A 12,086-nucleotide genomic window follows, 5' to 3' on the forward strand; every position below is an offset into this window, starting at 1 on the left:
ATTGGAATTTAATCTTGTCAATGTGGCTAATACAGTCGGATAAATAGTAAAATGTGAACACAAATATGTTAATAAAAAAACAAATGATATATTTGTAAAAATAAAATTAATACTGATTAACATGCATTATTTCTCTCAGATTATTTATATTCTTATACAATTGCCTAAAATTATAAATTTGTTTGTCATAAGTTTTAAATACATTTTTTTTTTAAATATTGATCTAAAAGTATAATTTAGTTTTGTGTTTAACAGATATATTCTAATAGAAATAATTTATAAAATATTGTTTATTAATAACTTATGTTTAAATAATTAAGTATATTCATTATTCAAGTATTTTTTATATTTAAAATATTTCCTTAGGTTAGCAATTTAAAATTTATTTATGATAAAAAATATGTTTATTTGAAACTAAATCAAAAATGTGTACCTTTTAGATTTTAAAAATTTTATTATGATTTTTCTGAAGTAAAAACCTTTAGATAAATGGAAAATGTTAGTTCTAAATATCTAGAATAATTCTTTATAATTCTAAACTTTTCTACTGAAGCAAAATTAAAAATGACTATTTGAAAGCAGTTTCAGTAATGTCTTATTAAAAGCTTGCTTAATTTTTGAGTCTTTCCAATTTTTTATTATAAGCTATTCTGATAATTAAAATATAACTTTCCATAACTATATTATTTTAAAATATTTAACTTTTTAAAAAATTAAAATAATCAATTCATTCATAAACATAAAAAAGTATAAATTTTTCAAAAAAGTAGCCTTGAATTTAAAAATGTCAACACATTTTATAATTTGTTTATTTAATATTTACTTTGTTTATTTAATATTTTCCTTATTTTTATGATATTTACTTTATTTGTATAATATATTTGATTGAATTAAATAGAACATTACTTTACTTTTTAATACTTTTAAACAATTTATTTTTATTCTTAATTTTTTTTTTTCTTTATATCTTACCTGTGCAAAGACTTAAAGTTCATACTGCAGTACTATAAACAGGGTTGGTTAGTTTTAACCCATACGGTTTAAACCAAATTATCTTTGAAAAAAAAATGCCTGTTTATTTTTTTAATTATTTTAATTTTTCTCATTGAACCAATCATTTTTTTATTATTATAATTATATATTTTTATATCTTTATTTAAGTAAATTTTTAATTTTGAAATTAATTGATGATTATTTTAGCAATGAATCTTTTTGAAATATTTATTTATACTGTTAAAAATAATTAGGTTTTGAAAAGAATTTCCATGAAATAAATTTAAATTATATAATTACTACTGAATTAGCACATGGATTATCATTTATATCAACTTTTAAAAACAAAAATAACTACCAGTTTAAATTTAAAACAAAGCACAGGTTTAAACAAACAAAAAAACTATTTTAAGGAAATTAAATAAAAACTATTTATTTCCGTCCAGCAATTCCACAAGAATTTCGAAAGTATGCTTTATACAAGATATACAAATTTTCAGGTTCTTTTTTACTAACAATGAGTCCCTATCCAATATAATTTAAATGTCCTATTTATATTCTTCAGTAACAGCAGACTATGCTGAAATCACCATGATTGTTTTAAATTTGTCTTTTGTTATTCTGTTGCTTGCATTTCATTTAGATTTTTTTCCACTGGCAAAAAAAAAAAATTTGTAATTTTATTTATACACACTATATCACATAAACAGAATTATTGCTGACCCTAATTGTAATTAATAAAATGAATTTGAAGTTGGCTTTTATAAATAAATGAAAGGTAGAAATTGACATCCTAAACCCAAAGGCTACAAAAATTGAGATGATAGAGACTTTAGCCCAAAAAGGCTTTATCTTTTAATTATGAATGAGAAATAATGCCTTAAATATTGTACTCTAAGTAAATTAAAATTCTAAATAAGTTATCATTATAGCAGCAGTAACTTTAATTTCTAAAAAATTTATAAAATTTTCTTAAAATAAGTTTATTATTATGCTAAATAATTTTGAATTATCATTTTTAAAATATGCATCTTCATCCCTAAAATAAATATAAAAAAATTTTGGATATAATAGCAATGTATGCAAAGAAAAAATTAAGTAGAAAGCTAAATGGTAACATAAATTTGAGAAAATAAATAAAGAGGTGTGTATTGTCACATTATTATGGTCATGATATTCCAGTCATTAAGTCAACAAGGTTTTCTAAGCTTGATTGCACTCCATCCCGATCCTGAAAACCACACATGTGCACTTGCCATTTTCTTCCATGTAAAACTCCTTGGAAAAGATGCAATATCTGAAAGAAAAAAATCCTTTTATTATAAAATATACTAAATAAATATCAGCTTTCCTGGCAAAAATTCATGATGAAATAATAAAACAAATAGTTTCAAATATTATAACTGACAAAATAATGTCACAATATTTTATGTTACCAGACATATAAAAAAAAGATCTTTAAATATTATATGGAGCTTTAATTCTTGAAAAGTGACAGCTTTCCAAAATATTTCAAATTAATTTTATAATCAAGTTCATCTTCAGAGAGTATATAAACTTGTTATATATACTTGTTGTGTTGCATTATATTATTATTATAGTAGATCCATGCATGGCAATACTTTTACTTTTGTTACTTGCAACAAAAGTAAAAGTAAAAAGAATGTGCTTTTACTTGTACTTTGTTACTGATTTAGTACTTTTAATTGCTTTTTCGCTACTTTTTTTTTGGGGGGGGGAAGTACAAGTATTTGTAACGAAAATCTTGAAAGAAATCGTTCTTTTTTTCAGAATTTTTTTTAAAAAAATTTTCTCAAAAAAGAACAAGTTTGTTTGAAATTGTGGAATTTTTTTAAAATTTATTAATGTGATGCATTATATGTTCTTTAACAGCTGACTTCTTTTCCCAAACACCTTTAAGGAGTGTAATTTCCTGAAAGGGAGAGAGTGGCTCTCTACGACTTTTCTGCACAAATCACATCATTTACTCTTCTTTTTCATCTTTCCTTATATCTGATCACACACATGTCACAGCATAACAACCTGCAAGTGCCTAGAAACTAACAATCATCCCACCAGCTTGATCAATTTTGTTTTTATCGCAGTGTTTTCACTACAGCGTGAGAATCTCGCATATTTTTTCTTTTCTCGCTTTAAAAAATATTACCGCGAGAAATTCGCGCATTCTATAAATCAATTTCAAAATTCGCGAATTTCTCGCATTTTGGAAAATGCTTCGAATTACGCCATTTAGAATAAAATCCACTTCACCTTTCTTCCTGGATCTTTCACTATTTTCAACATCTACCCCGTTATCTAGCTTCCCTATTTATCAGTATTGTTCAGAACGTTTTAGAACAACAGAACACAACCTCGGAACCTCTTTCAGTACACATTTCTCAGCAACCACGTGTTTACCGTAGGTAAGATTTTTTCATGTAAGACGTTCAAATTTTTTATGTGCTAATGTAAGATGGACAAATACCTTGTAAAGGCAAAATCTTCTATGATGATGCACCAAAAATATTCAATGCTTTAAAAAATAGAAGACGTTATAAATGTATTATAATTAAAGAAATGAAATGAAGAAAAAAAATTTTCAAGAGTTTCTGTGTTTTTTTAGTTTTTAGAAATCTCACCCTGTTTTTGAGAAAGGGTGAGAAATCCTCACCCATTTTTTTTCAATGATGAAAACACTGTTATCGGGAACTAAATGTTCTGATAGAACCTCCTGTTCTTAGCTAAATAAAAAAAATAATAAAATCTCTATTTCAAGAGAGCATCAGTGGAAACTACTACCAAATCAACCCTTACTCATGCCCCTCCAAGGTGATATATGCGCTTTGGCCGACAGCTGGGAAAATACTTTTATTTCAAATGTTACTCAATCTTATCTTTATTGCTTCAGAAGAAGTATTGTTGGACTCCTTTATGAGCATCTAATTTTTTCTTCCATGGGCTTGGGGGTTGGAAACTTTCTTCCTGTGGGAACTTTCTGGGGTTCCTTTTCTTAAAAATTGTTCATGAGAAAACATGTTATGAATACTTATGTTTTCAATTTCATTCAAAATTTTTGGAGCTCTTTTTCAAACTAAGGTGAGAGTCTTATCTTTCATACAGAACAGCCTTCTTAAAGAAAAGTACCAAAAATTATAATAAAATAATCATAAAATACTTTAAATAAATACTTCAATAGCTTGTTTAAGCAAACATTGAACATGATTTGAGCTCAGATGACAGTCTTCCCATTGTTATATACCCCCCCTCCATTTTGTTGTACTAATTTTGCACTAAAACAGTAGATGAGCTTTAAATAAATCCTATATCAGCATAGATTTTCTGTCAATTAAATACATTTTTTACTAAACAAATTTTGAAATTAGGGAAAATTTATAAAGGGAAAAAAACATCCTCATCCTTCCTTAATGAAAAAAAACATTAGAAAATATGCAATAACTTCTTTTTTTTTTTTTTTTTTTTAATTTAGTAATTAAAGATGCTCTACTTCTTGGTGAGATTTTGAGCCTTCAACATCTTGATGAGTTGCAAGAATAACACAGGGAAGACCTTTTAAAGAGCTGTTTTGAAGAGTTTCCTGTAAAATTTTTGATGACTGTTTTAACATTTCCTCACTAGCAGCTGCATTGATAACATACAGAATACCATGCTGCCCTTCAAAATATTTACTCCAAAAAGGCCGAATCACTTCTGAGCCTACAAATTGAGAAGAACATATTATATTTATATGAGCAATACAAGCATGTTAATGAAAACATACAAGATCGAAATAAAATTTTGAAAGAAGGAAATGGGGAAAAAATGATTTCTAAAACATGGAAAAAAATTTTACCTCCTAATTCTTTTATATCCACAACTGTATCTTTTAAAGGTAAGGTTTTAATGTTGAAACCTGTTAAATAATTAAAAAGACAAGAATTACTTGAAATAAAGAATGATACATTAACATACTACAATTCATGAGATAACATTACAATGTCTACAATAAAGGTGCACAACCTGCAGTCAGCTGTTGATGTATGGCCATATCTACATCTGAGCATCATGAAAATAAGACACTTTGTGGATCACCAAAATAAATACATATTTAAATTTACAAACAGACATTTAATGAACAATTTGTTTTATAACAAAAGTGAATGATTGTTATAAGAAATTAAACAAAATCAAAACTAAAGCAAGTAACTTTATCTTTTTTCATATCTTAGCTATAAGCTTTCAAAACTAAAGAAAAAATTTTAATAAAATAATTTTCATTACATTGTAAAGATTTTTGTTAATTGCTATAAGACAGACAAACACATTTTTTTAGTGTGTGTCTAAGGCCCCAAAAACCTATTTTTTAATTTATTACATTTTCAAAAGTCAGGCAGTGACGCTTGATGCAAACTGGTACCATTATGGAAGTAACATATTCCAGATGTTTCCATATTGTACAACTAAAATAACCAAAGTGTCTTTGGCATGTATATTGGTGCCCATTCACACCAACTAGGGGGAGATTTCCGTATCCTGATCTGTGGCAGAATAATCGCCAATTCTTGGAAACTTCCAGGCAGCAGCCAGTGAGAAACTAAAAAAAAACATCACAGAAAGGGACCAACTCGAAAGGTATAACTCTTATCCACCCCTGCGCAAACATCTATATGTTGTTTTTTTTACAATTGCAAGTTTAAAATCTATTAGTAACTAAGCGATTGTAATTGGCACAACAGATCACGATACGAAAATATCCCCCCAACTACAATCACCAAGGTGACAAGAAGAAATTAAGCTTGCAATTTTTTTTAATACAATATGCTGAGATTCACTTTTGAGTTATGCCTTTCAGGTTGGCGACCTTCGATGATTTTTTTCCACAGCAAGGAAGTTACTAAAACTTAGCTGTTATTTTCAAGCAGGTTCTGATACCGAAATCGTCCCCCTTCTTCACTTGAATCACTAATTTGCAGACACATTTGGCATGGGTACCAATACTGAAAAATCTTCCTACAAGTTACATTCTCAAAAGTGATTATTTTATAATATCACAGAAACTAGCATCAATCACTAGAGCATTATCACCTTTACAACAGTTATTGCAACATATTTTCCCATACATTAAAAAAAAAATTATGAGACGAAATTGTAACAGATGTTACTTATTATTGATTAAGCATCACGTCAAAAAGCTGCAGTAATTCTTATTGCACATTATTACGAACCTCTAAGCTCATAACTATTTACAACTGTTTATCCTTTTCAGATACTAAAAATAACTGTCAAGCATCATACCTGTAGTAGGCTCTATATCATTTACTGATTCTCCAACTAAGGTTGCTAATGCAGTAGTTTTCCCGGAACCTTCCAAACCGATGCATAAAATTTGATATTGATCTCTAATGATAATAACCGGCCGATAGCAGCTGAGCCACTGCCAGCACTAAAAGAAAATGACAAATTTTATTATAGATATCCAGTAAAATGAAAGAGTAATGTAAGCTTAATGAAATAAATTTATCTACCTTCCTCATTCCGATTCTACAAGCAGCAAAACCAAATTGTACGTTATCAAATACTTTGGGCATAATAGTGCAACCTGTAGCAATAAATTAAAGATAGTAAAAATAATATAAACTAAGTTAAATCCATACTTATTAATTTGCCCTTTCGGCAAAAAGGAAATTTGTTTATTTTTATCTTTATTTACATACATTATGGTGACGGTCAAAGTTAATAAACGAAAATGAAATATTTTTTCCTATAACTGGTTTTATGACAAATGTAATGTTCAATATTTCTATTTTAATAATTTGTGTAATTTTAGAAGTGTATTTTTAATTTATTGATTTCATTAGAACAAATGAATTTAAATATACATTTGTAGCAAGAAGGACATAAGTAAAGTGAAGAGATGACTTGAAACTGTTGCCTAGCAACAGAATCTAAAAGTAAACAATATCGAAAGTGTAAATTCATCACATGTATGTAAATGCATCAAATGAACTTTCTTTCTCAGGTATTCATTCCAATAGAAGATGAAAAGTTTCATCCAAATATTTTTTTTGTTTGGAATGTAAAATTGAATTAATTATTGATATGACAAAAAATACTTCGTGGTCAAAAAACATTGAAACTGTTGACACCAGGTAGGATTCAGTTGTATCATTATATTTATTAAGTTAAGCTGTTGCACTTAATAAGTCTATTACTTACATTTGCTTCATTTATATCACCATTATCTGAGTAATAAATTTAAACTATCATGTAAATTGGGTAATTCTAGTCTAGATAAGATTTTGATCCTTAATGACCGAAATTTATAATTTTGTTTCCCTACAATGGACTTAGTTATATTGCTTCTAGGAGCATAGCAGTTATACATTGTTTTAAACTATTTTTTCAACTATAGTGTATATTGAGACTATATTAGACTTTATTTAGATAATATATCAGTTAAACCTTTATATTTAATTAGATAAAAGCTGAATAGATGAACCACCATTTAAAGTTCTTTCAATATTTGCAAATGATTGAGCTAGTTTATTGTTATGTAAAATTTATTCAAATATAACATAGGAGTCCAATTTTTGTGTGGAACAAAATTCTAACGCACAGTCGTACTAGTTCTCTAAATTTCACTCATAACAACAAAAAAATTAAATCTGTAAAAAAGTTTATATCTTTCTTGATTTTACCTTTGATTAATTTAAATTGATGATGATTCATATAGATTTTCTTTATTTGTCTGTGATATTGAGGGGGATTTTAAAAAAATACTTTAAATTAGTTTGGGAGACATATATCGTCTGCCCCTTCCTCTAATGTGGTCCTTGAATATAACCCAAAAAGCAATATGCATATGAATCAAATGGATTTGAGTGCCTGTTTCATATAAAAGGCACATTCAAGTCTGATAACAAAGTGGTATTATTAGCATAGCGAAGAAAACATAAGTGTTTTTGATTGATTTGGAGTTCGTTTTTCTAAATTATTATACTGGCATTTCACATTTTATAACATATCGTTTTCAGAATTAATTTATATTTACTATTTACTTAATAAATATTTTTGGGCATTTTATTGATAGTACAATTTACATATATATTTTGTTTTTAATTTATCTACATAGGATAAAGAACTGTATAGCAGAAATTTCAGCTGTTTTTGATGGTATAGAGAATCTTGAATCAGATTTGAATATATTAAGTCCAAATGAAGAACTTTCTGAAGATTTCTATAAATTCCTTAAAAGACTGGTAAGCATTTAATTGCTGTAATGAGTGTTAACATCTTTGTTTATTAAATTACTGTTGTTGCATTTTATGTTTTAGTTACACCTACAATATTGTTTAATCTTAATTTTCTTTTATGTTTTCTTATTATGGTAATATTTTTAAAATTAATGGTAAATTTATCATTCAAAATATTAATGTTTTGGGCTTGTATTGGTTTATTGTTACCTTTTTGTTTATCAGGTGCAAGTAAAAATCTTTTAAAAGTTCTGTGTGCCTCCATGGTAATTTAAAAGCTCTCTGTTGTTTTTGATTCCCACTAATAATAAGTAGTAAACCTCAAATGCATGTAATTTATATATATTTTATGCATTCCTTATATATATATATATATATATATATNTATATATATATTGTGGTTTGCACTACAACTATGAAACAAGTTTAGAGTTTGCTAAATTGCTAAAGTATGGGAATCATTTTTATGAAATATTGAAGTATAATTTGCAGATACCATAACTTTATTGTAGATAAAATTTGAACTGTATCTGTAACAAAGAAAGTGCAGAGACATAAAAATTGATTTTTGTTTTATTAAATTATAATCAAATTCAAACATATAATATGGCGGAAAAAGAATGATTAATAAATTTTACTTTTAAATAAGGAATAAAGGAATAATTTAATAATAACCATAATGACTTACAGTATTTGATTTTCTGCTAATGATATCTAGATCCAGGGGTCTGTCCAGACCGAATTTACAACTGTTTAGCAGGACCTTCACAAATTCAATTTTAGGAAAAATGGTAGTTTCACAAATTCAACTTTTGGAAAAATGGTTGTTTCAGAAAATACTTTTTCTTAAAATTTTATTTTTGTATCCCTTAAGAAACGATAAATCTATATTTTTACCATGTTTATGTGTTGATTTTTTAATATAATTTTTCATTTTTTACAAATTATGTCTAAATTTTCACAACATAGGTACCACTCAGAAAAACCTAGACAGACCCCTGAGATCCTTTTTGTTTATTAATGATCACACTGTGTGATTTTTTTTTTTTTTTTTTTTNTTTTTTTTTTTTTTTTTTTTTTTTTTTTTTTTTTTTTTTTTTTGTTAATAAGAATCTTTAAAATAATAAATAACAATTACTTTCTATGATTTATGGAATTCATTATATATAATTACTAAAACACTTTGTTGTAATTTTTTGTTACCATTTCATAACCTTCGATAAATAATTATTTATCACTTGTTAAATGTAAAACTTTTTCTACTTTTAAGAAGAACTCTCTGTTCATTACAATTGTTTTAAATATACTGATACCTGTTTTCTTAAATTTAATTAATTTTGCATTAATTTAGAATTTTTTTCTTGTGTAATTGAAAGTAATTTTAAATTGATATATTTAAAATGGGTTTTGCAATTGATGTTTTTTTTTCAACTGTTATTTTATTTTTTAGTGCTTGTCTTTGAAAGAATCACCAGGAATAGCTCAATTCATTTTACCTCATTTGGATGAGCTGCGAAGGCAAAATTTTCTGAGCTTACTACAAGTGTCATTTATACCATCATTAGATTCTACTGCTTCTGAAACTGAAGCTATAAAATGGGAAAACCAGATTAATTTCTTATGGTGCAGCTTGTGCAATCACTTAGATAAACTGTCACTTTCTTTTTTATTCGATAGTTATACAACAAATACCTTGTTAAATAACTATTTAAATATTTCACTTCTGAAAGATTATATTACCACCTTACATAAAATATTTGTTCCTGAGTTGGTGTGGGAAAAATATGTTTCATATCGTAAAAAATTCTTATTAACTTATAACTGCTCTTGCTCCACCAAAAGTGCTTGTTTTAGATGTTTTGTAAAAGTTTGTGGCAACTGTGTTCAAGAAGATGTATTTCTTCTTTATATTGGTTGTTTTCATCCATTAATTATTACAAAATCAAATATACTTGAAACATACATAAATATTATTGATGAAAAATTTCAAGAGCTTATGCAGTTTTTAATTAGGTGTTTAAGTTGCAATGATATTATAGATAAAGAAATTACTTCTTTTATTTTTCCTAGTCTGGCATCTCATGATAAATTTTCTAAGACATGTTTAACTTGCTTTCTGCAAAACATTGTTAGTAATGAGATTGAAGGAAATATATCTGCATTAAATGGAAGTATTAGCAGAACAATTTTTACTCAAGCCATTATTAAAAGTATTGAAATTATATCATGTTTTGAAGATCGACTGAAGAGTATTTTTGGTCGTGAAAAAAATCAACACAAAATATTTCATTATCATTATGAGGAATTTTCTAATTTATACAAAGGCAAGTAAATTTTTATCTGTCTCAAATATGATATTTGTATTTTCATTATTCTCCTCTCCTGCTTTGTTATTTAAGATACTACAGATTTTCACAATTTTAATGATTTCAAGCTTGTTTGAAATGAATAAAATGGTTAATTAATAGGCTAAATAATAAACAGACTAAAAATTTTTTGTTTATTTATGAGTTTGTTTTTTTTATAAATAAATGGCCATTTAACTGAACTTGTAAAAATAATAGCATTTACTCTTGTTTAATTCTTAGTATTATTTTTTGTTTAATTGAAATTATGATTTTTTTTTATTCAATTAACAGAAATAGAAATTTTTATTGTAATATGTTTAATATATAAAAAATGTAGATATTACTAACATAAAAGCTTATAAATTGTGTATTCTTCTCCGATACCAAATTTATTTATTATCAGATTACCGATACCAAATTTATTTATTATCAGATGAGAAATATTAAACTTTGCTTTAAATAATAGATTTAAATCTATGAAGCAACTTTCATATTTTACTGTGAAAATTATTTCAAATTCACTAATTATATTCTATTTTTAGGAAAGTTTTCCCTACCAGATGAAAGTCCTGAACAGTCACCATTTAATAAATCATCAAGCATAAAATCACCCAGAATATTACAAACATCTGACGAAAATAAAATTTCTTTTATATGGAATTGGAGGTAACTGTTCAATTATTATAGATTATAGTTTCAATTATAATATTTGAATTATGATATTTGAATTATGAATGTTGAAGTAAATTAATTGCATTTATAAATTTTGATTTTACTCCGCATAATCAAATATATATGTTTCTAATTTATAAAAGAGCTATTTTTTTGCACTGTTCCTAAATTGTAACTGTAATTGTAACCCTATTGCATATATTGCTTTAAATATAAATATAGTTATAGAATGAAACAAAAAAAATTTTTTGTATGAAATTGAAAAAAAATTTTTTAAATTTACAAGTTAAAAGCTTTGTAGTTATGTTACATACGTTACTTAAAGGAACCAGTCACAAGCTTACAAAGTTGAATATTAACCCTTTTTCGATGGGAAGCGCAAACGCACGCTCATTGCTGAGGGCGGCAGTCTCTCGCGCGAGTGTCTCTCCAGGGCCGGAGGGTTTTTGACTGTTGAGCCTAAATCGATGAAATTACTGAAATATCAACGCATTGTTTAATAATATTCTGCAGAGTATTTAAATGACATATGCTGTATATATATTTCTATAAATACTTTATTGACTTAAATTATTTCTTGTTTAAATATATATTTTACACATTTTATTTTCATTATGTACTTACCATTTCATAACTTTTAACATTATATATCCAGGGATGTGATTCTTCCGCGGATTCGCGGATTTCCGCTTTTTGTCAGATTTTTCCATTTTTCCTGCTAATTTCCGCGGAAATTTTTTTTTTTTGAACAAGTTAAAATATTTTATGAGGAATTTAATTTTCCGCGGAGCGAAAGCATTGAAATCTTCTCATAAAGTATGAA

General features: G+C 26.3%; 2 protein-coding genes across 3 annotated transcripts in view; one reads left to right on the top strand and one right to left on the bottom strand.

The window, feature by feature from the left end:
• Nucleotides 1-1,209: 1,209 nt before the first annotated feature.
• On the bottom strand, nucleotides 1,210-6,700 carry LOC107441678 (ADP-ribosylation factor-like protein 15). Its single transcript, XM_016055021.3, has 5 exons — nucleotides 6,516-6,700; nucleotides 6,286-6,433; nucleotides 4,844-4,903; nucleotides 4,499-4,707; nucleotides 1,210-2,290 (listed from the first exon to the last, which is right to left on the bottom strand). The coding sequence occupies exons 1-5, from the start codon at nucleotides 6,576-6,578 to the stop codon at nucleotides 2,162-2,164; spliced, it is 609 nt and encodes a 202-aa protein (XP_015910507.1). The 5' UTR covers nucleotides 6,579-6,700; the 3' UTR covers nucleotides 1,210-2,161.
• A 203-nt stretch (nucleotides 6,701-6,903) lies between these two features.
• LOC107441693 (uncharacterized protein KIAA0825) overlaps nucleotides 6,904-12,086 on the top strand; it is a 28,460-nt gene continuing 23,277 nt past the window's right edge. The window contains exons 1-4 of one of the 2 annotated variants that reach the window (XM_043047200.2): nucleotides 6,904-7,139; nucleotides 8,123-8,249; nucleotides 9,694-10,567; nucleotides 11,134-11,257. In XM_043047200.2, the coding sequence (XP_042903134.1) occupies nucleotides 7,090-7,139; nucleotides 8,123-8,249; nucleotides 9,694-10,567; nucleotides 11,134-11,257 (1,175 nt within the window). In that variant the 5' untranslated portion in view covers nucleotides 6,904-7,089. The remainder of the gene's footprint in view (nucleotides 7,140-8,122; nucleotides 8,250-9,693; nucleotides 10,568-11,133; nucleotides 11,258-12,086) is intronic. The other variant, XM_016055042.3, reaches the window with a different exon arrangement.

This window comes from Parasteatoda tepidariorum, chromosome 7 (assembly GCF_043381705.1).
Source record: "Parasteatoda tepidariorum isolate YZ-2023 chromosome 7, CAS_Ptep_4.0, whole genome shotgun sequence".
NCBI lineage: Eukaryota > Metazoa > Arthropoda > Arachnida > Araneae > Theridiidae > Parasteatoda > Parasteatoda tepidariorum.

Bases quoted from the DNA above. Each gene is read 5' to 3' on its own strand.
- LOC107441678 (XM_016055021.3), bottom strand. From the start codon at position 6,578: ATGCCCAAAGTATTTGATAACGTACAATTTGGTTTTGCTGCTTGTAGA. The intron at 4,904-6,285 runs GTATGATGCTTG...ATTATTTAACAG, and splicing joins TGATATAGAGCCTACTACAG to GTTTCAACATTAAAACCTTA. The intron at 2,291-4,498 runs GTAGAGCATCTT...TTTTTCTTTCAG, and splicing joins GCTCAAAATCTCACCAAGAA to ATATTGCATCTTTTCCAAGG.